The 24166-nt window shown below is 46.4% G+C and overlaps 1 protein-coding gene across 1 annotated transcript in view; it reads left to right on the forward strand.

Moving 5' to 3' along the window:
* Positions 1–24074, forward strand: part of pop1 (POP1 homolog, ribonuclease P/MRP subunit) — a 54942-nt gene extending 30868 nt beyond the window's left edge. The window contains exons 14-16 of the mRNA XM_079836405.1: positions 6103–6257; positions 6343–6504; positions 23313–24074. Of these exons, the coding sequence (XP_079692531.1) occupies positions 6103–6257; positions 6343–6504; positions 23313–23865 (870 nt within the window). The 3' untranslated portion in view covers positions 23866–24074. The remainder of the gene's footprint in view (positions 1–6102; positions 6258–6342; positions 6505–23312) is intronic.
* The last annotated feature ends 92 nt before the right edge of the window (positions 24075–24166 follow it).

The following is a 24166-nucleotide window of genomic DNA, read 5'->3' on the forward strand; positions in this document are numbered from 1 at the left end:
CCAGTGGCCCAGTGGAGATTGCGTGATCATTTTCCTGATGTCTAACCTCAGTACGGGTGTAGTGTTGCAGAAGGTGTATTTCTCTGAGCGGCGGAGCTGAAGTGTTGACCGGTGTGGCTCTGCTGGACTGGGAAAGCCCTCATTCATGCTTTGAGGAGCAGATGTTATGCAGGCATAAATAATAAAGTGTTTTACAGTAATCGTGTGTGATTGTCAGTGAGGTCAGTGTTTCTCAAGCAGGGGCCGGTCACCACTAGGGGGCAGTGGAGCACTTTCAGCCGGGACTGGAGAAGGACACACAGACGTCTGCTGGACGAAAGCAATAGTTCACCCAAAAATGAACATTAGCCCATGATTTACTCACCCTCAAGTCATCCTAGGTGTGTGACATTCTTCTTTCAGACGAATTAAATCTGAGTTATATTACTAAAGTTCAGGCTAATCCAAGCATTAGAATTGGATTCATAGTTGCTCTGTTCTTGAAGTCCATAAAAAGTGCATCTGTGCATCATATAACTGCTCCAGCGGCTCTGGGGTGTTAATAAAGGCCTTATGAAGCGAATCAACGCGTTTGTGTAAGAAAAATATCCATATTTAAAACTTTATCAAGTAAACTTTCGGCCTCCGCCTTCTGTGGAAAAGTGTTGAATGTTGAAAGTGAAACTCCAGAAGTGTTCGTGACGTCATGACCTGGTCGCGTTAGTCTTTCCATCCGCAGGGGAACTTTCAACACTTCCACAAATTGAACAAGGAAGGCGGAGGCCGAAAGTTTACTTGATAAAGTTTTAAATATGGATATTTTTCTTACACAAACGCGTTGATTCGCTTCAGAAGGCCTTTATTAACACCCCAGAGCCGCTGGAGCAGTTATATGATGCACAGATGCACTTTTTATGGACTTCAGAAACAGAGCAACTATTACTGCCATTATAAAGCTTGGATTAGCCTGGACTTTTGTAATATAACTCAGATTTTATTCGTCTGAAAGAAGAATGTCATACACACCTCGGATGAGTAACTGAGGGAGAGTAAATTATGGGCTAATCTTCATTTTTGGGTGAACTATCCCTTTAAAGTCAAATTAAATAACCGGTGGTTTTGCGATACCGATATATAGAGGTAATCACTCGAAGAGGAGAAGTGAATATAGTGCTCTTGAGATGGACTGACCCAACGCTGGGCTCGGTCACACACACGCTGACCGCAGAACACACTTCAGAGAGAGGCAATGTTTTATATTGCAGTAATTTTGTACAGTTCAGTCTTAAAGCTGCACTATGTAAGGTCGCCTGTTCAAAACACAGGCGTAGTTTAATGATGTCACGTTTGAGCACAGACTCTTGGGACATGTGGTCTTCAGCTCAGAATGGGGACAGGACTCGGGCAGAACTCATGTTGATGTGATTATTAGCGTTCCTGTAGTCTGAAGCAGGAGCGAGTGTTAATGAGATGAACACAACACACGCCTCGCGAGCAGCGGGACTTTTATTATGCCACAGTCGCCACTTCCGCTACACACACTCATGAGCGGAGGAAAGCGCTTGACGTGTGTCATGTCAGTCTTAAGCACACCCCTTCAAGTAATAATAATCTTTATTTTATATAGCGCCTTTAAAAAGAGAATCTCAAAGCGCTTTACAAGCATAGACAGATAAAAAGCACAAGATACATATAACACACAAAAAAACAAAAACAAACATTTCAAGAATAAAAATCATATAAAAACCATTCTGAAAAAATGTGTTTTAAAGGGTTAGTTCACCCAAAAATGAAAATTCTGTCATTAATTACTCACCCGTCAGACCTCCGTTCATCTTCAGACACAAATAAAGATATTTTAGTTGAAATCTGATGGCTCATAAAAGCCTTCATTTGCTCAACTTTACACTCTCAAGACCCTTAAAAGGCACTAAAGACGTCGTTACAAAGTCCATCTCACTACAGCGGTTCTACAATAACTTTATGGAGTGACGAGAATAGTTTTTGTGCGCAAAAAAACCCTAAATAACGACTTACATAGTGATGACGATTTCAAAACACGGCCTCATGAAGCTTCGAAGCGTTATGAATCAGTGAGTCAATTCATGATTCGGATCGCGTGTCAAACCGCCAAACTGCTGAAATTTGGCGATTCAAACCGCTGAATCGACTCATTGATTCATAACGCTTCGAAGCTTCATGAGGCCGTGTTTTGAAATCGTCATCACTATATAAGTCGTTATTTAGGGTTTTTTTGCGCACAGAAACTTTTCTCGTGGCTTCATAAAGTTATTGTTGAACCACTGTAGTGAGATGGACTTTGTAATAGGGCTGGGCGATATATCGCATGACATTGTTAGGCGCATCTCGTCAGTAAAGCCGGTTCCTTGATTAGTAGTAAATCTCGCAATTTTTTAACACATTTTATTTGCGTTTGTAGTTCTAATGGAATCCTCGTCCATCTCGCAATGGGTTGTGGGTAATATTAGCCGTTAGAGTGCGCATCGATCTGCACTTCGGATTCTGACCGGAAAAAGTAGACAATCCGGGTATCTTTGGAATACTCTTTTCAACACACTACGATTTGAGACGGACTAATTCTATTTTCGAATACTATTTAGTCCGGATAATATGCGAATTGGGACGCAGCACATGATTTATTCTCCGTCAGGTCATCCTGTATATGACATTCTTCTATACACTAATATATATAGTAACACTTTACTTTGAGGCTCTGCTCTGGAGATTAGAACTAAATAAAAAAACTTGGGTGTGATATTTGACAAAAATGTATCATTTGACCCTCATGTCCAAAATACAGTCAAAAAAATCTTTTTTTCACCTCAGAAACATTGCAAAACTACGCCCCATGCTATCTGTTTCTGTTGCGGGAAAATTGATTAATACTTGCGTATTTTCTCGCATTGATTATTGCAATGCTCTTCTGGCTGGGGTCTCTAAAACTACCTTAAATAAATTACAGTCAGTGCAAAATTCGGCTGCTAGAATTCTCACACGCACCAGGACTAGCGAACACATTTCAGATAGAGCGGCATTTACTACACAGAGCCGTAGTTCACTGACAAGCTGAGCCATATCGCATTAATTATCGCAGGCGTATCACCTGCGATAATTAATGCGATATGGCTCAGTTTGTCAGTGAACTACGGCTCTGTGTAGTAAATGCCGCTCTATCTGAAAGCAGGTGATGGCGATTTACTACTAATCAAGGAACCGGCTTTACTGACGAGATGCGCCTAACAATGTCATGCGATATATCGCCCAGCCCTACTTTGTAACGACGTCTTTAGTGTCTTTTAAGGGTCTTGAGAGTGTAAAGTGCATTGAGCCAATGGAGGCCTTTCAGAGCCATCAGATTTACACTAATCCGCCTGTGATCATCATCGGAAGAGAATTCCAGAGTTTAGGCGCACAAGTGGAGAAGGCCCGGTCACCCATAGAGCAGACGGGGAGAAGGAACAACTGAAAGGCCCGCATCAGAGGAGCGGAGATCACGTCAAGGCGTGTAAACAGTTAAAAGTTCGGATAAGTATTGAGGCGCCAAGCCGTGAAGGGCCTTGTAAGTCAGCATGAGAATTTTAAAATCAATCCGAAACCTGACAGGAAGCCAGTGCAGCGACTCTAAAACTGGAGGGATGTGTTCGCTAGTCCTGGTGCGTGTGAGAATTCTAGCGGCCGAATTTTGCACTGACTGTAATTTATTTAAGGTAGTTTTAGAGACCCCAGCCAGAAGAGCATTGCAATAATCAATGCGAGAAAATACGCAAGTATTAATAAATATTCCCGCAACAGAAACAGATAGCATGGGGCGTAGGTTTGCAATGTTTCTGAGGTGAAAAAAAGATTTTTTGACTGTATTTTGGACATGAGGGTCAAATGATACATTTTTGTCAAATATCACACCCAAGTTTTTTTATTTAGTTCTAATCTCCAGAGCAGAGCCTCAAAGTAAAGTGTTACTGTATATATATTAGTGTATAGAAGAATGTCATATACAGGATGACCTGACGGAGAATAAATCATGTGCTGCGTCCCAATTCGCATATTATCCGGACTAAATAGTATTCGAAAATAGAATTAGTCCGTCCCAAATCGTAGTGTGTTGAAAAGAGTATTCCAAAGATACCCGGATTGTCTACTTTTTCCGGTCAGAATCCGAAGTGCAGATCGATGCGCACTCTAACGGCTAATATTACCCACAACCCATTGCGAGATGGACGAGGATTCCATTAGAACTACAAACGCGAATAAAATGTGTTAAAAAACTACAAACATGGCGGATGTCCGACTTTTAAGTGAGGTTTAGAGTGATCAATTATCAGTATTTAACCTGACAAAAAGATATTTATTCAGTGTTATCCACATTATATTTCACCTGCAGCCGCATTGAGAACTTTGGTAATGATACGTTTGGCTATTAACTTTTAAATACATCATTATATTTAAACTGCAAACACATGAGGAGAGTATCCGCATTAAAGACCCGCGAATGGCAGATCAACGTACGACTATATTTCTCTCAGAATAAAACCGCAAACTGAGGGGAACGCGGATATGATGTCATTGACAGGCCACGCCCTCACTCGTCACGGTTCCTCGGGTAAAATAGCATCTCACGATTTACACATAGTTGGAAATATTTGGGATTTTGAGTACTCAACTGAACAACATGTATAACACTGGCCTAGTGGTGTGCGGATATTTGACTGAGAAAATCTTACATAGTGCAGCTTTAACAGCTCAACAATGAGCTCTTGTGTCGCTTTTAAAGCATGAAATGTTTGAAATGTAAAACAGGACTTACCAGTGTTTCTGACCTCAGATCTGGAAGCGTGTTCTCCTAGTGTGTTTAAAGCGCTCATGACGATCAGTGTGTTTAAAGCGCTCATGACGATCAGTAGGGATGCAACAATACAGTTAGTCCACGGTTCAATACATACCTCGGTTTTTAACCACGGTTTTCGGTTCGGTTTTTTGCTATTCTATTCTTAGGCGACAGGAACAGCAAGAGGTTAAGGAGAAAAAATATTTTATTTTATCTTTCTTTATTTTACTTAAAAGAATTGAAAAACCTTACTTAAACTTTAAACTTTACTTTAAAAAAAAAAACCTTGTACACATTCCTAGTGAATTGTATAATATAAAATAAATATATATATAAAGATTTACACTGGCAGCTCAGAGCTGTACAGCAGCATTTAAGTATGAAATTAAATGAATAAATGTAAAAATAAAACACTACATAGACGTCACTATAAAATATACATTGATTCTTATTAAAGCTACTGTTTTTGTTTTTCAGTCAAGAGCAGTGAGTGATTTTCTCTTTGTCTTTTGTTGTTGTATTAACATTAAAGGAATAGTTCGTTCAAAAATGAAAATTCTGTTATCGAGAAATGAATACAGGTTTGAAACAATATTAGTGAGTAAATAATGACAATTTTAGAGGTGAACTGTCCCTTTAAGGACCGCGTGTTCACTATAGGCTGCGCTGTTGTCAATTTAAGACCTCTACACATCTAATATACAGACACGATTGCGATTTTACTTTCACTTTAGACATAACCGACTGTGTTTATGTTAACCTTGAGTGTATTTGACAGTATTAGCGCAGTAAGACGACTACTTAGTTCAGTATTCACGTGTTTGACAGGCGTTTAGTGCGCGCGCTCTGAAAAGCGGGTTAGGGTTAGGGTCATAGGGTTAGCGAATGAACCGGCAAGGCTTTAAAACACATGCAAATAATGAACTTTCATGATTGTGAATAACTCTAGTGTTCCGTGAGTATAACTCCACCACTAACGTGTGATGTGAATGTATGTCGCGTTGTTCAGTATTGGGATGGAGGTAAATGATAGAATTTGCAGAAAAATAATTAATTCAATGCAAAACCGAAAAACCGCATTTCACAAGCGCGTATTGAACCGTGAATGCCGTACCGAACGGTTCAATATTATATTGAGAATTGTGAGCGCTCATGACGATCAGTGTGTTTAAAGCGCTCATGACGATCAGTGTGTTTAAAGCGCTCATGACGATCAGTGTGTTTTTTAAAGCGCTCATGACGATCAGTGTGTTTAAAGCGCTCATGTTGTTCTGCAGGTATATCGTGGTGTTCGTGTTGGTGGCCACCACATGAGCATCAAACACTCCCAGTTCATGGGTCAGCCTCACTTCCCTCACGATTACCCAGACTGCCCTGCAGGAGAGCGCTTCCAGTCCGAGCAGGAGGCGCAACTTCTAGAGAAGTTCAAAAGGTGGGAGAGGAGTTGAGAGATGTTGTTGTTGGTTTTTTGCACAGTTTCCGTGATAAAATAGAGAATCACTTTCCGCTGCTTTCAGGCGTCCTCCATCAAAACGCACCAACTACATCAAACATGGTTGCTTGGCGCCGTTCCGTTGCCCCTGGCAACAGCTGACGGAGGAGTGGGAGGAGCTAGTGAATCTGAACGAAGAGACGGCGAGCAGCTGCAGAGACGGAGCACCGCACTTCACTGTTCTGAGGTCAGTCAGGTCTAAAGCCGCTCTTCACTGTTCTGAGGTCAGTCAGGTCTAAAGCCGCTCTTCACTGTTCTGAGGTCAGTCAGGTCTAAAGCCGCTCTTCACTGTTCTGAGGTCAGTCAGGTCTAAAGCCGCTCGTCACTGTTCTGAGGTCAGTCAGGTCTAAAGCCGCTCTTCACTGTTCTGAGGTCAGTCAGGTCTAAAGCCGCACTTCACTGTTCTGAGGTCAGTCAGGTCTAAAGCCAATCTTCACTGTTCTGAGGTCAGTCAGGTCTAAAGCCGCTCTTCACTGTTCTGAGGTCAGTCAGGTCTAAAGCTGCTCTTCACTGTTCTGAGGTCAGTCAGGTCTAAAGCCGCTCGTCACTGTTCTGAGGTCAGTCAGGTCTAAAGCCGCACTTCACTGTTCTGAGGTCAGTCAGGTCTAAAGCCAATCTTCACTGTTCTGAGGTCAGTCAGGTCTAAAGCCGCTCGTCACTGTTCTGAGGTCAGTCAGGTCTAAAGCCGCTCGTCACTGTTCTGAGGTCAGTCAGGTCTAAAGCCGCTCTTCACTGTTCTGAGGTCAGTCAGGTCTAAAGCCGCTCTTCACTGTTCTGAGGTCAGTCAGGTCTAAAGCCGCTCTTCACTGTTCTGAGGTCAGTCAGGTCTAAAGCCGCTCTTTACTGTTCTGAGGTCAGTCAGGTCTAAAGCCGCTCTTCACTGTTCTGAGGTCAGTCAGGTCTAAAGCCACACTTCACTGTTCTGAGGTCAGTCAGGTCTAAAGCCGCTCTTCACTGTTCTGAGGTCAGTCAGGTCTAAAGCCGCTCTTCACTGTTCTGAGGTCAGTCAGGTCTAAAGCCGCACTTCACTGTTCTGAGGTCAGTCAGGTCTAAAGCCGCACTTCACTGTTCTGAGGTCAGTCAGGTCTAAAGCCGCTCTTCACTGTTCTGAGGTCAGTCAGGTCTAAAGCCACACTTTACTGTTCTGAGGTCAGTCAGGTCTAAAGCCGCTCTTCACTGTTCTGAGGTCAGTCAGGTCTAAAGCCGCTCTTCACTGTTCTGAGGTCAGTCAGGTCTAAAGCCACACTTCACTGTTCTGAGGTCAGTCAGGTCTAAAGCCGCTCTTCACTGTTCTGAGGTCAGTCAGGTCTAAAGCCACACTTTACTGTTCTGAGGTCAGTCAGGTCTAAAGCCGCTCTTCACTGTTCTGAGGTCCGGTCTAAAGCCGCTCTTCACTGTTCTGAGGTCAGTCAGGTCTAAAGCCGCTCTTCACTGTTCTGAGGTCAGTCAGGTCTAAAGCTGCTCTTCACTGTTCTGAGGTCAGTCAGATCTAAAGCTGCTCTTCACTGTTCTGAGGTCAGTCAGGTCTAAAGCCGCACTTCACTGTTCTGAGGTCAGTCAGGTCTAAAGCCGCTCTTCACTGTTCTGAGGTCAGTCAGGTCTAAAGCCGCTCTTCACTGTTCTGAGGTCAGTCAGGTCTAAAGCCGCTCTTCACTGTTCTGAGGTCAGTCAGGTCTAAAGCTGCTCTTCACTGTTCTGAGGTCAGTCAGGTCTAAAGCCGCTCTTCACTGTTCTGAGGTCAGTCAGGTCTAAAGCCGCACTTCAGTGTTCTGAGGTCAGTCAGGTCTAAAGCTGCTCTTCACTGTTCTGAGATCAGTCAGGTCTAAAGCCGCTCTTCACTGTTCTGTGGTCAGTCAGGTCTAAAGCCACTCTTCACTGTTCTGAGGTCTGTCAGGTCTAAAGCCGCTCTTCACTGTTCTGAGGTCAGTCAGATCTAAAGCCGCTCTTCACTGTTCTGAGGTCAATCAGGTCTAAAGCCGCTCTTCACTGTTCTGAGGTCAGTCAGGTCTAAAGCTGCTCTTCACTGTTCTGAGGTCAATCAGGTCTAAAGCCGCTCTTCACTGTTCTGAGGTCAGTCAGGTCTAAAGCCTCACTTCACTGTTCTGAGGTCAGTCAGGTCTAAAGCTGCTCTTCACTGTTCTGAGGTCAATCAGGTCTAAAGCCGCTCTTCACTGTTCTGAGGTCAATCAGGTCTAAAGCCTCACTTCACTGTTCTGAGGTCAGTCAGGTCTAAAGCTGCTCTTCACTGTTCTGAGGTCAATCAGGTCTAAAGCTGCTCTTCACTGTTCTGAGGTCAATCAGGTCTAAAGCCGCTCTTCACTGTTCTGAGGTCAGTCAGGTCTAAAGCCTCACTTCACTGTTCTGAGGTCAGTCAGGTCTAAAGCCACTCTTCACTGTTCTGAGGTCAGTCAGGTCTAAAACCTCACTTCACTGTTCTGAGGTCAGTCAGGTCTAAAGCTGCTCTTCACTGTTCTGAGGTCAATCAGGTCTAAAGCCGCTCTTCACTGTTCTGAGGTCAGTCAGGTCTAAAGCCACTCTTCACTGTTCTGAGGTCAGTCAGGTCTAAAGCCGCTCTTCACTGTTCTGAGGTCAGTCAGGTCTAAAGCCGCTCTTCACTGTTCTGAGGTCAGTCAGGTCTAAAGCCGCTCTTCACTGTTCTGAGGTCAGTCAGGTCTAAAGCCACACTTTACTGTTCTGAGGTCAGTCAGGTCTAAAGCCGCTCTTCACTGTTCTGAGGTCAGTCAGATCTAAAGCCGCTCTTCACTGTTCTGAGGTCAATCAGGTCTAAAGCCAATCTTCACTGTTTTGAGGTCAGTCAGGTCTAAAGCCAATCTTCACTGTTCTGAGGTCAGTCAGGTCTAAAGCCGCTCTTCACTGTTCTGAGGTCAGTCAGGTCTAAAGCTGCTCTTCACTGTTCTGAGGTCAGTCAGGTCTAAAGCCGCACTTCACTGTTCTGAGGTCAGTCAGGTCTAAAGCCGCTCTTCACTGTTCTGAGGTCAGTCAGGTCTAAAGCTGCTCTTCACTGTTCTGAGGTCAGTCAGGTCTAAAGCTACTCTTCACTGTTCTGAGGTCAGTCAGGTCTAAAGCCACTCTTCACTGTTCTGAGGTCAGTCAGGTCTAAAGCCGCTCTTCACTGTTCTGAGGTCAGTCAGGTCTAAAGCCACACTTTACTGTTCTGAGGTCAGTCAGGTCTAAAGCCGCTCTTCACTGTTCTGAGGTCAGTCAGATCTAAAGCCGCTCTTCACTGTTCTGAGGTCAGTCAGGTCTAAAGCCAATCTTCACTGTTTTGAGGTCAGTCAGGTCTAAAGCCAATCTTCACTGTTCTGAGGTCAGTCAGGTCTAAAGCCGCTCTTCACTGTTCTGAGGTCAGTCAGGTCTAAAGCTGCTCTTCACTGTTCTGAGGTCAGTCAGGTCTAAAGCCGCACTTCACTGTTCTGAGGTCAGTCAGGTCTAAAGCCGCTCTTCACTGTTCTTGTTCATCTCGGGTCTGTTCGTACAGAACAGTTGTGCTTTTACATCGTACACCCGCTGTGAGCTTTTGGATATTGGTTTGCGAATTTCCGACAGTTTTATGGACAATCTTCAACTCCTTCCTGAGATCGCTAGGACGCCCGAGGCGATGCGCTCTGCCCGGCCGGGCGGAAGTGCTAGAAGGCGGCGCTGTGATCGTAAACAAAGACGGGGTAAGCGTGGAGGTCTAAGAGCTAAGCTAAGGCTAACTCCTTACCGGCTCTCTTTACCCAGCATTTTCCTTGCCAATGTACGATCGCTAGTGAACAAAATGGAGGAGATTCGACTCAGCATTACACACAGTAAGAAACTTTTGAACTGTAACGTCCTAATCTTCACTGAAACCTGGTTAAACAGCGGAATACCGGACACCGCTATTGAGCTAGCGGGACGCCACACACTCCGGGCGGATAGAACACTAGATGGCTCCGGGAAGAGCAGAGGGGGTGGATTGTGCATTTATATTAACAAAGCTTGGTGCACAAACTCTGCTATTGTTGGGAGTCATTGTTCAGCTAACCTGGAGTTTCTCATGGTTAAATGTAGACCGTTTTATCTACCGCGGGAGTTCACCTCCACTATTATCACTGCAGCCTATATTCCCCCGGATGCTGATGCCAAGCTTGCTATGAAAGAACTTCACGCAGCCATCAGTAAACAACAGACTGATCACCCGGAAGCTGCGTTTATTGTTGCAGGTGACTTTAATCATTCAAACCTAAAGTCAGTGCTACCCAAGTTTCACCAGCATGTTTCCTGCCACACCAGAGGAAACAAAACCTTAGACCATGTATATACAAACATGGCTGGAGCTTACGTTGCGACACCCCTCCCCCACCTGGGACAGTCAGACCACCTCTCTTTGTTTCTATCACCCAAATATTCACCCCTCATCAACCGTGTGAAGCCATCAGTAAAGACCATCAAGGTGTGGCCTGCGGGGGCAGACTCCACACTCCAGGAAAGGTTTCTAAACACAGACTGGAGTATGTTTGCTTCTCAAGCCACCAGTGGCGCTCACACGGACATTGACTCATTCACTTCCTCTGTATTGGATCATATCAATACCACCATCGACAGTGTTACAACCCAGAAACAGATCACCACATACCCTAATCAGAAGCCATGGATGAACAGGGAAGTGCGACTCCTGCTGAAGTCACGCAATACTGCCTTCAAATCAGGTGATGCACAAGCCTACAGTACGTCCAGGGCAAACCTGAAGAGGGGCATCAAAAAGGCCAAGCACTGCTACAAGCTAAAGATAGAGGGTCACTTTTCCAACTCTGACCCTCGACGCATGTGGCAGGGCATCCAGGCCATCAGTGACTACAAACCCCCCCACTCCACCCCCGCAGCCACTGATGTCAACTTCCTGAACGAGCTAAATTACTTTTATGCTCGTTTTGAAAGAGACAACAGAGAAACTGCCACCAAGCTCAAACCCTCAGCTGACCACCCACCAATCACACTCTCCTCCACAGATGTCTGCAAGGCACTGAGCCGGATCAGCGCACACAAGGCTGCTGGACCAGACAACATCCCTGGACGTGTTCTCAGGGCATGTGCGGAGCAGCTCGCTGGGGTTTTTACAGACATTTTCAACCTGTCTCTTGCCCAAGCAGCTGTACCGACATGCTTTAAACGCACTTCCATTGTGCCAGTGCCGAAACACTCTAACCCGAGGTGCCCTAATGACTACCGCCCTGTAGCACTCACACCCATCGTTATGAAGTGCTTTGAGCGGCTGGTCCTGGAACACCTAAAAGACTCTATACCATCCACATTGGACTCACACCAGTTTGCCTACCGCAGCAATAGGAGCACAGAGGATGCCGTTTCCATGGCACTGCACTCTGTGCTCACCCATCTGGACCATAAGAACACGTATGCACGCATGCTGTTTGTTGACTTCAGCTCAGCATTCAACACTGTCATCCCATCCAAGTTAATAGCTAAACTTGGAGACCTGGGCATCAACACTTCAATGTGTAACTGGATTTTGGACTTCCTAACTGACAGACCCCAGAATGTTCGTTCAGGATCCACCTGCTCCACATCCATCACTCTTAACACTGGTGTACCACAGGGCTGTGTGCTAAGCCCGTTTCTCTACTCCCTCTTCACCGCCGACTGCAAGCCTGTGTATGGATCTAATTCTATCGTCAAGTTTGCGGACGACACAACGGTGATCGGTCTCATCAGCAACAACGATGAGACTGCCTACAGGGAAGAGATCCAGCACCTGGCCACATGGTGCGCTGATAATAACCTGCTCCTCAACACCACCAAAACGAAGGAGCTCATCGTGGACTTCAGGAAGGAGTCAAGAGGCACACACGACACCATCCACATCAATGGAATGGCTGTTGAGCGTGTCTCCAGTTTCAAGTTCCTGGGGATCCACATCTCGGCGGACATGTCGTGGACGACCAACACCTCCAGCCTGGTCAAGAAGGCTCACCAGCGCCTCTTCTTCCTGAGGACACTGAGGAAGAATCAGCTCTCCTCGGCTATCCTGGTGAACTTCTACCGCTGCGCAATAGAAAGCATCCTGACCAACTGTGTGGCAGTGTGGTATGGGAGCTGCTCTGTTGCGGAGCGCAAGGCACTGCAGCGGGTGGTGAAAACTGCCCAGCGCATCACAGGGACTCCACTGCCTGCCATCGAGCACATCCAGAGGAAACGCTGTCTGCATCGAGCTCGCAGCATCCTCAAGGACTCCTCTCACCCAGCCCACAGACTGTTTTCTCTCCTGCCCTCCGGCAGGCGTTTCAGGATCCACCGGACCAGGACCAGCAGACTAAAGAACAGTTTTTTCCCCAGAGCTGTCTCCTTACTGAACTCCAACCCCCGCTGATCCACTTCCCTCATATACTGATAACTCTCCTACCTCACATCCACCTTCACTTTGTTATTTGCACTACCGACTGTTTATCACAGTAACAACTGTTTACATATGCATCTTACACTGCCATATCTTAACTGGATTATGCTCATTTGCACTGCTGACTGTATTTATAGTACCAATGTTTACATTTGCATTTTTGCACTGTACTTCTAAATGTAATATGCAACCACTTTCCACTGCACTTTACACTTTTTTTTCCGGATAGCTCTGTCCATAATTTATTGCACTACCCTAATCCACTGCTATTCCTCATATTAGCCTAACATATTATTGTATACCTCTATCTGTAAAATTCTGATTATAGTAATAGCCATCTGTATATTGTATTCATAGTACATATTCACCTGTAAATTCTTTTTATAGTAATAGCCATCTGTATATTTATTCACTGTACATATTCACCTGTAAATTCAGTTCTGTTTATAGTAATAACGTCTCTCTATTTATACATATTTATACATATTCAGTACATATCCATGTCCTGCACTTACGCATCCATTGTATATCCTGCACTTGCTGCTATTGCACTTCTGGTTAGACCTAAACTGCATTTCGTTGCCTTGTACTTGTACTTGTGTAATGACAATAAAGTTGAATCTAATCTAATCTAATCTTCTGAGGTCAGTCAGGTCTAAAGCTGCTCTTCACTGTTCTGAGGTCAGTCAGGTCTAAAGCTACTCTTCACTGTTCTGAGGTCAGTCAGGTCTAAAGCCACTCTTCACTGTTCTGAGGTCAGTCAGGTCTAAAGCCGCTCTTCACTGTTCTGAGGTCAGTCAGGTCTAAAGCTGCTCTTCACTGTTCTGAGGTCAGTCAGGTCTAAAGCTGCTCTTCACTGTGTTCTGAGGTCAGTCAGGTCTAAAGCTGCTCTTCACTGTTCTGAGGTCAGTCAGGTCTAAAGCCGCACTTTACTGTTCTGAGGTCAGTCAGGTCTAAAGCCGCTCTTCACTGTTCTGAGGTCAGTCAGGTCTAAAGCTGCTCTTCACTGTTCTGAGGTCAGTCAGGTCTAAAGCTACTCTTCACTGTTCTGAGGTCAGTCAGGTCTAAAGCCACTCTTCACTGTTCTGAGGTCAGTCAGGTCTAAAGCCACTCTTCACTGTTCTGAGGTCAGTCAGGTCTAAAGCCGCTCTTCACTGTTCTGAGGTCAGTCAGGTCTAAAGCTGCTCTTCACTGTTCTGAGGTCAGTCAGGTCTAAAGCTGCTCTTCACTGTTCTGAGGTCAGTCAGGTCTAAAGCCGCTCTTCACTGTTCTGAGGTCAGTGAGGTCTAAAGCCAAACTTTACTGTTCTAAGGTCAGTCAGGTCTAAAGCCTCACTTCACTGTTCTGAGGTCAGTCAGATCTAAAGCTGCTCTTCACTGTTCTGAGGTCAGTCAGGTCTAAAGCCGCTCTTCACTGTTCTGAGGTCAGTCAGGTCTAAAGCCACACTTTACTGTTCTGAGGTCAGTCAGGTCTAAAGCCTCACTTCACTGTTCTGAGGTCAGTCAGGTCTAAAGCCGCTCTTCACTGTTCTGAGGTCAGTCAGGTCTAAAGCCGCTCTTCACTGTTCTGAGGTCAGTCAGGTCTAAAGCCACACTTTACTGTTCTGAGGTCAGTCAGGTCTAAAGCCGCACTTCACTGTTCTGAGGTCAGTCAGGTCTAAAGCTGCTCTTCAGTGTTCTGAGGTCAGTCAGGTCTAAAGCCGCTCTTCACTGTTCTGAGGTCAGTCAGGTCTAAAGCCGCTCTTCACTGTTCTGAGGTCAGTCAGGTCTAAAGCCACACTTTACTGTTCTGAGGTCAGTCAGGTCTAAAGCCTCACTTCACTGTTCTGAGGTCAGTCAGGTCTAAAGCTGCTCTTCAGTGTTCTGAGGTCAGTCAGGTCTAAAGCCGCTCTTCACTGTTCTGAGGTCAGTCAGGTCTAAAGCCGCTCTTTACTGTTCTGAGGTCAGTCAGGTCTAAAGCCGCTCTTCACTGTTCTGAGGTCAGTCAGGTCTAAAGCCGCTCTTCACTGTTCTGAGGTCAGTCAGGTCTAAAGCCGCTCTTCACTGTTCTGAGGTCAGTCAGGTCTAAAGCCGCTCTTTACTGTTCTGAGGTCAGTCAGGTCTAAAGCCGCTCTTCACTGTTCTGAGGTCAGTCAGGTCTAAAGCCACACTTTACTGTTCTGAGGTCAGTCAGGTCTAAAGCCGCTCTTCACTGTTCTGAGGTCAGTCAGGTCTAAAGCCGCTCTTCACTGTTCTGAGGTCAGTCAGGCCGCTCTTCACTGTTCTGAGGTCAGTCAGGTCTAAAGCCGCTCTTCACTGTTCTGAGGTCAGTCAGGTCTAAAGCCGCTCTTCACTGTTCTGAGGTCAGTCAGGTCTAAAGCCGCTCTTCACTGTTCTGAGGTCAGTCAGGTCTAAAGCCGCTCTTCACTGTTCTGAGGTCAGTCAGGTCTAAAGCCGCTCTTCACTGTTCTGAGGTCAGTCAGGTCTAAAGCCAATCTTCACTGTTTTGAGGTCAGTCAGGTCTAAAGCCGCTCTTCAGTGTTCTGAGGTCAGTCAGATCTAAAGCCACACTTTACTGTTCTGAGGTCAGTCAGGTCTAAAGCCGCACTTAACTGTTCTGAGGTCAGTCAGGTCTAAAGCCGCTCTTCACTGTTCTGAGGTCAGTCAGGTCTAAAGCCGCTCTTCAGTGTTCTGAGGTCAGTCAGGTCTAAAGCCGCACTTAACTGTTCTGAGGTCAGTCAGGTCTAAAGCTGCTCTTCACTGTGTTCTGAGGTCAGTCAGGTCTAAAGCCGCTCTTCACTGTTCTGAGGTCAGTCAGGTCTAAAGCCACACTTTACTGTTCTGAGGTCAGTCAGATCTAAAGCCACACTTTACTGTTCTGAGGTCAGTCAGGTCTAAAGCCGCACTTAACTGTTCTGAGGTCAGTCAGGTCTAAAGCCGCTCTTCACTGTTCTGAGGTCAGTCAGGTCTAAAGCCGCTCTTCAGTGTTCTGAGGTCAGTCAGGTCTAAAGCCGCACTTAACTGTTCTGAGGTCAGTCAGGTCTAAAGCTGCTCTTCACTGTGTTCTGAGGTCAGTCAGGTCTAAAGCCGCTCTTCACTGTTCTGAGGTCAGTCAGGTCTAAAGCCACACTTTACTGTTCTGAGGTCAGTCAGGTCTAAAGCCTCACTTCACTGTTCTGAGGTCAGTCAGATCTAAAGCTGCTCTTCACTGTTCTGAGGTCAGTCAGGTCTAAAGCCGCACTTCACTGTTCTGAGGTCAGTCAGGTCTAAAGCCGCACTTAACTGTTCTGAGGTCAGTCAGGTCTAAAGCCGCTCTTCACTGTTCTGAGGTCAGTCAGGTCTAAAGCCGCTCTTCACTGTTCTGAGGTCAGTCAGGTCTAAAGCCGCTCTTCACTGTTCTGAGGTCAGTCAGGTCTAAAGCCACACTTAACTGTTCTGAGGTCAGTCAGGTCTAAAGCCGCTCTTCACTGTTCTGAGGTCAGTCAGGTCTAAAGCCGCACTTAACTGTTCTGAGGTCAGTCAGGTCTAAAGCCGCTCTTCACTGTTCTGAGGTCAGTCAGGTCTAAAGCCGCACTTAACTGTTCTGAGGTCAGTCAGGTCTAAAGCCGCTCTTCACTGTTCTGAGGTCAGTCAGGTCTAAAGCCGCACTTAACTGTTCTGAGGTCAGTCAGGTCTAAAGCCGCACTTAACTGTTCTGAGGTCAGTCAGGTCTAAAGCCGCTCTTCAGTGTTCTGAGGTCAGTCAGGTCTAAAGCCGCACTTAACTGTTCTGAGGTCAGTCAGGTCTAAAGCCGCTCTTCACTGTTCTGAGGTCAGTCAGGTCTAAAGCCGCACTTCACTGTTCTGAGGTCAGTCAGGTCTAAAGCCGCTCTTCACTGTTCTGAGGTCAGTCAGGTCTAAAGCCTCACTTCACTGTTCTGAGGTCAGTCAGGTCTAAAGCCAATCTTCACTGTTCTGAGGTCAGTCAGGTCTAAAGCCAATCTTCACTGTTCTGAGGTCAGTCAGGTCTAAAGCCGCACTTCACTGTTCTGAGGTCAATCAGGTCTAAAGCTGCTCTTTACTGTTCTGAGGTCAGTCAGGTCTAAAGCCACACATTAAAGGGCTGGTAAAACATGATTTCACTTTTCTACCTTTAGCTAGTGTGTAGTGTTGCTGTTTGAGCATAAACAACATCTGCAAAGTTACAACGTTCAAATTTTAAAGCAAAGGGGTTTCTAAAGACTACAGCAAACGGCCGGTAGACATTCCTCCAGGGTCTGTGACATCACCAGCCCCAATATTTACATAAACCCCTCCTTCGAGAATATTAAATAAGGGGGGGGAGGCCATTTTGTATTGCTCTGGGGAAGAGTTGTTGCGGTATAGTTAGTAAGCTGGGGCCTGGACCATGAGGGTAGTTTAACAAACTCATGTCAGACGTGTGTCATGTGATGTTGATGATCTGAGCGTGTGTCATGTGATGTTGATGATCTGAGCGTTTGTCACGTGATGATGATGATCTGAGCGTGTGTCAGACGTGTGTCATGTGATGTTGATGATCTGAGCGTGTGTCAGACCTGTGTCATGTGATGTTGATGATCTGAGCGTTTGTCATGTGATGTTGATGATCTGAGCGTGTCATGTGATGTTGATGATCTGAGCGTTTGTCATGAGATGTTGATGATCTGAGCGTGTGTCAGACGTGTGTCATGTGATGTTGATGATCTGAGCGTGTCATGTGATGTTGATGATCTGAGCGTGTGTCATGAGATGTTGATGATCTGAGCGTGTGTCAGACGTGTGTCATGTGATGATGATGATCTGAGCGTGTGTCAGACGTGTGTCATGTGATGTTGATGATCTGAGCGTGTGTCATGAGATGTTGATGATCTGAGCGTGTGTCAGACGTGTGTCATGTGATGTTGATGATCTGAGCGTGTGTCATGTGATGTTGATGATCTGAGCGTGTGTCAGACGTGTGTCATGAGATGTTGATGATCTGAGCGTGTGTCATGAGATGTTGATGATCTGAGCGTGTGTCATGAGATGTTGATGATCTGAGCGTGTGTCATGTGATGTTGATGATCTGAGAGTGTGTCAGACGTGTGTCATGTGATGTTGATGATCTGAGCGTGTGTCAGACGTGTGTCATGTGATGTTGATGATCTGAGCGTGTGTCATGTGATGTTGATGATCTGAGCGTGTGTCAGACGTGTGTCATGAGATGTTGATGATCTGAGCGTGTGTCATGTGATGTTGATGATCTGAGCGTGTGTCAGATGTGTGTCATGAGATGTTGATGATCTGAGCGTGTGTCATGAGATGTTGATGATCTGAGCGTGTGTCAGACGTGTGTCATGTGATGTTGATTATCTGAGTGTGTGTCATGAGATGTTGATGATCTGAGCGTGTGTCAGACGTGTGTCATGTGATGTTGATTATCTGAGTGTGTGTCATGAGATGTTGATGATCTGAGCGTGTGTCAGACGTGTGTCATGTGATGTTGATTATCTGAGTGTGTGTCATGTGATGTTGATGATCTGAGCGTGTGTCAGACGTGTCGTGATGTTGATGATCTGAGCGTGTGTCATGTGATGATGATGATCTGAGCGTGTGTCAGACGTGTGTCATGTGATGTTGATGATCTGAGCGTGTGTCAGACGTGTGTCATGTGATGATGATGATCTGAGCGTGTCATGTGATGTTGATGATCTGAGCGTGTGTCATGTGATGTTGATGATCTGAGCGTGTGTCAGACGTGTGTCATGAGATGTTGATGATCTGAGCGTGTGTCAGACGTGTGTCATGTGATGTTGATGATCTGAGCGTGTGTCATGTGATGTTGATGATCTGAGCGTGTGTCAGACGTGTGTCATGTGATGTTGATGATCTGAGCGTGTGTCAGACGTGTGTCATGTGATGTTGATGATCTGAGCGTGTGTCATGTGATGTTGATGATCTGAGCGTGTGTCAGACGTGTGTCATGAGATGTTGATGATCTGAGCGTGTGTCAGATGTGTGTCATGTGATGTTGATGATCTGAGCGTGTGTCAGATGTGTGTCATGAGATGTTGATGATCTGAGCGTGTGTCATGAGATGTTGATGATCTGAGCGTGTGTCAGACGTGTGTCATGTGATGTTGATTATCTGAGTGTGTGTCATGAGATGTTGATGATCTGAGCGTGTGTCAGACGTGTGTCATGTGATGTTGATTATCTGAGTGCGTGTCATGAGATGTTGATGATCTGAGCGTGTGTCAGACGTGTGTCATGTGATGTTGATTATCTGAGTGTGTGTCATGTGATGTTGATGATCTGAGCGTGTGTCAGACGTGTCGTGATGTTGATGATCTGAGCGTGTCATGTGATGATGATGATCTGAGCGTGTGTCAGACGTGTGTCATGTGATGTTGATGATCTGAGCGTGTGTCAGACGTGTGTCATGTGATGATGATGATCTGAGCGTGTCATGTGATGTTGATGATCTGAGCGTGTGTCAGACGTGTGTCATGAGATGTTGATGATCTGAGCGTGTGTCAGACGTGTGTCATGTGATGTTGATGATCTGAGCGTGTGTCAGACATGTGTCGTGATGTTGATGATCTGAGCGTGTGTCAGACGTGTGTCATGTGATGATGATCTGAGCGTGTGTCAGACGTGTGTCATGTGATGATGATGATCTGAGCGTGTCATGTGATGTTGATGATCTGAGCGTGTGTCAGACGTGTGTCATGTGATGTTGATGATCTGAGCGTGTGTCAGACGTGTGTCATGTGATGATGATGATGATCTGAGCGTGTCATGTGATGTTGATGATCTGAGCGTGTGTCAGACGTGTGTCATGAGATGTTGATGATCTGAGCGTGTGTCAGACGTGTGTCATGTGATGTTGATGATCTGAGCGTGTGTCAGACATGTGTCGTGATGTTGATGATCTGAGCGTGTGTCAGACGTGTGTCATGTGATGATGATCTGAGCGTGTGTCAGACGTGTGTCATGTGATGATGATGATCTGAGCGTGTCATGTGATGTTGATGATCTGAGCGTGTGTCAGACGTGTGTCATGTGATGTTGATGATCTGAGCGTGTGTCAGACGTGTGTCATGTGATGATGATGATGATCTGAGCGTGTCATGTGATGTTGATGATCTGAGCGTGTGTCAGACGTGTGTCATGAGATGTTGATGATCTGAGCGTGTGTCAGACGTGTGTCATGTGATGTTGATGATCTGAGCGTGTGTCAGACATGTGTCGTGATGTTGATGATCTGAGCGTGTGTCAGACGTGTGTCATGTGATGATGATCTGAGCGTGTGTCAGACGTGTGTCATGTGATGTTGATGATCTGAGCGTGTGTCAGACGTGTGTCATGTGATGATGATGATCTGAGCGTGTGTCAGACGTGTGTCATGTGATGATGATGATCTGAGCGTGTGTCATGTGATGTTGATGATCTGAGCGTGTGTCAGACGTGTGTCATGTGATGATGATCTGAGCGTGTGTCAGACGTGTGTCATGTGATGTTGATGATCTGAGCGTGTGTCAGACTTGTCATGTGATGATGATGATCTGAGCGTGGTGTGTCAGACATGTGTCGTGATGTTGATGATCTGAGCGTGTGTCATGTGATGATGATCTGAGCGTGTGTCATGTGATGTTGATGATCTGAGCGTGTGTCATGTGATGTTGATGATCTGAGCGTGTGTCGAGATGTTGATGATCTGAGCGTGTGTCAGACGTGTGTCATGTGATGATGATGATCTGAGCGTGTGTCAGACATGTGTCGTGATGTTGATGATCTGAGCGTGTGTCAGACGTGTGTCATGTGATGATGATCTGAGCGTGTGTCAGACGTGTGTCATGTGATGTTGATGATCTGAGCGTGTGTCAGACGTGTGTCATGTGATGATGATGATCTGAGCGTGTGTCAGACGTGTGTCATGTGATGATGATGATCTGAGCGTGTGTCATGTGATGTTGATGATCTGAGCGTGTGTCAGATGTGTATCATGAGATGTTGATGATCTGAGCGTGTGTCAGACGTGTGTCATGTGATGTTGATGATCTGAGCGTGTGTCAGACGTGTGTCATGTGATGTTGATGATCTGAGCGTGTGTCAGACGTGTGTCATGTGATGTTGATGATCTGAGCGTGTGTCAGACGTGTGTCATGTGATGTTGATGATCTGAGAGTGTGTCAGACGTGTGTCGTGATGATGATCTGAGCGTGTGTCAGACGTGTGTCATGTGATGTTGATGATCTGAGGGTGTGTCAGACGTGTGTCAAGTGATGATGATCTGAGCGTGTGTCAGACGTGTCATGTGATGATGATGATCTGAGCGTGTGTCATGTGATGTTGATGATCTGAGCGTGTCAGACGTGTCATGTGATGATGATGATCTGAGCGTGTGTCAGACATGTGTCGTGATGTTGATGATCTGAGCGTGTGTCATGTGATGATGATGATCTGAGCGTGTGTCATGTGATGTTGATGATCTGAGCGTGTGTCATGTGATGTTGATGATCTGAGCGTGTGTCGAGATGTTGATGATCTGAGCGTGTGTCAGACGTGTGTCATGTGATGATGATGATCTGAGCGTGTGTCAGACGTGTGTCATGTGATGATGATGATCTGAGCGTGTGTCAGACGTGTGTCATGAGATGTTGATGATCTGAGCGTGTGTCAGACGTGTGTCATGTGATGTTGATGATCTGAGAGTGTGTCAGACGTGTGTCGTGATGATGATCTGAGCGTGTGTCAGACGTGTGTCATGTGATGTTGATGATCTGAGCGTGTGTCAGACGTGTGTCAAGTGATGATGATCTGAGCGTGTGTCAGACGTGTCATGTGATGATGATGATCTGAGCGTGTGTCATGTGATGTTGATGATCTGAGCGTGTCAGACGTGTCATGTGATGATGATGATCTGAGCGTGTGTCAGACATGTGTCGTGATGTTGATGATCTGAGCGTGTGTCATGTGATGATGATGATCTGAGCGTGTGTCATGTGATGTTGATGATCTGAGCGTGTGTCATGTGATGTTGATGATCTGAGCGTGTGTCGAGATGTTGATGATCTGAGCGTGTGTCAGACGTGTGTCATGTGATGATGATGATCTGAGCGTGTGTCAGACGTGTGTCATGTGATGATGATGATCTGAGCGTGTGTCAGACGTGTGTCATGTGATGTTGATGATCTGAGCGTGTGTCCTGTGATGTTGATGATCTGAGCGTGTGTCATGTGATGTTGATGATCTGAGCGTGTGTCATGTGATGTTGATGATCTGAGCGTGTGTCATGTGATGTTGATGATCTGAGCGTGTGTCATGTGATGTTGATGATCTGAGCGTGTGTCATGTGATGTTGATGATCTGAGTGTGTGTCATGTGATGTTGATGATCTGAGCGTGTGTCCTGTGATGTTGATGATCTGAGCGTGTGTCCTGTGATGTTGATGATCTGAGCGTGTGTCATGTGATGTTGATGATCTGAGCGTGTGTCATGAGATGTTGATGATCTGAGCGTGTGTCATGTGATGTTGATGATCTGAGCGTGTGTCATGAGATGTTGATGATCTGAGCGTGTGTCATGAGATGTTGATGATCTGAGCGTGTGTCATGTGATGTTGATGATCTGAGCGTGTCAGACGTGTCATGTGATGATGATGATCTGAGCGTGTGTCATGTGATGATGATGATCTGAGCGTGTGTCATGTGATGTTGATGATCTGAGCGTGTCAGACGTGTCATGTGATGATGATGATCTGAGCGTGTGTCAGACATGTGTCGTGATGTTGATGATCTGAGCGTGTGTCATGTGATGATGATGATCTGAGCGTGTGTCATGTGATGTTGATGATCTGAGCGTGTGTCATGTGATGTTGATGATCTGAGCGTGTGTCGAGATGTTGATGATCTGAGCGTGTGTCAGACGTGTGTCATGTGATGATGATGATCTGAGCGTGTGTCAGACGTGTGTCATGTGATGATGATGATCTGAGCGTGTGTCAGACGTGTGTCATGTGATGTTGATGATCTGAGCGTGTGTCCTGTGATGTTGATGATCTGAGCGTGTGTCATGTGATGTTGATGATCTGAGCGTGTGTCATGTGATGTTGATGATCTGAGCGTGTGTCATGTGATGTTGATGATCTGAGCGTGTGTCATGTGATGTTGATGATCTGAGCGTGTGTCATGTGATGTTGATGATCTGAGTGTGTGTCCTGTGATGTTGATGATCTGAGTGTGTGTCATGTGATGTTGATGATCTGAGCGTGTGTCCTGTGATGTTGATGATCTGAGCGTGTGTCCTGTGATGTTGATGATCTGAGCGTGTGTCATGTGATGTTGATGATCTGAGCGTGTGTCCTGTGATGTTGATGATCTGAGCGTGTGTCATGAGATGTTGATGATCTGAGCGTGTGTCATGTGATGTTGATGATCTGAGCGTGTGTCATGAGATGTTGATGATCTGAGCGTGTGTCATGAGATGTTGATGATCTGAGCTTGTGTCATGTGATGTTGATGATCTGAGCGTGTGTCATGTGATGTTGATGATCTGAGTGTGTGTCCTGTGATGTTGATGATCTGAGCGTGTGTCATGTGATGTTGATGATCTGAGTGTGTGTCATGTGATGTTGCAGGAGCCTGAAGGATCTGCGTGTGCTGTCCGTGTGGTGTGGGCGCTGGGCCCGCCGGACCCCTGACCCCGCGCTGACCCCTGAGGCGGCGGCAGCACTGCAGCAGCGCTGGAGGCGGAGTCTGCTGTGGGTGCGGCTGCGTCTGCTGGGTAAAGGTCAGCCAGCGCTGCACGCCATGGTGTGTGCCCCGACGACCTCTGACCTCCAGCTGCTGGGTACAGATGGACAGAGCAGCGGGCCGCTGGAGCCCCGACACAAAGACCACCTGAAGGACCTGCGCGAGCACAGAACCGGCCCGGCCCAGGGCACGCTGCGGGGGGTGTGGCCCGCCCCTCTGCCCAGCGTCCTGGCCCACTGCAGCCGGCCCACTCTGGGCTGGGTCCAGCAGGGCGACTTCTCTCTGCCCGCGGGCCGCGGGGAGGCCCTGGCCCTCATCAGTGTGAGCGGCCTGCTGCACACACTCCTCCAGCAGCCGCGGGGTCAGCGCGGGGTCGTGCTGCTGAGGAACCCGTCATCTCTGCAGTACCGCTGCGCTCAGCTCACCCTCGACACCTGAGCCGTCACATGACCAGCGTCCGGCGGGCCACATGATCTGACCGGCCCGCTCATGCTGAGACTGACATCATCTACCACCTTTTTTTTTAATTGAGAGGAACTCTTCGTTTTTTCTGCTGGGATGTTTTGATTTGCTAAGACATTATATTGTGTTTTAGAGTAACACACACTCTGGTCTGATTAACCTCTAGATTAAACACCAGAGCAAGCAAAAACACTTCGTCTGATCTCTGTGTGTGTGTGTGTGTGTGTGTGTGTGTGTACATGTTTTTCTAGCCTGGTGGGGACTTTTTGTATTGGGG

The sequence above is a fragment of the Gobio gobio genome, assembly GCF_949357685.1.
Source record: "Gobio gobio genome assembly, chromosome: 15".
NCBI lineage: Eukaryota > Metazoa > Chordata > Actinopteri > Cypriniformes > Gobionidae > Gobio > Gobio gobio.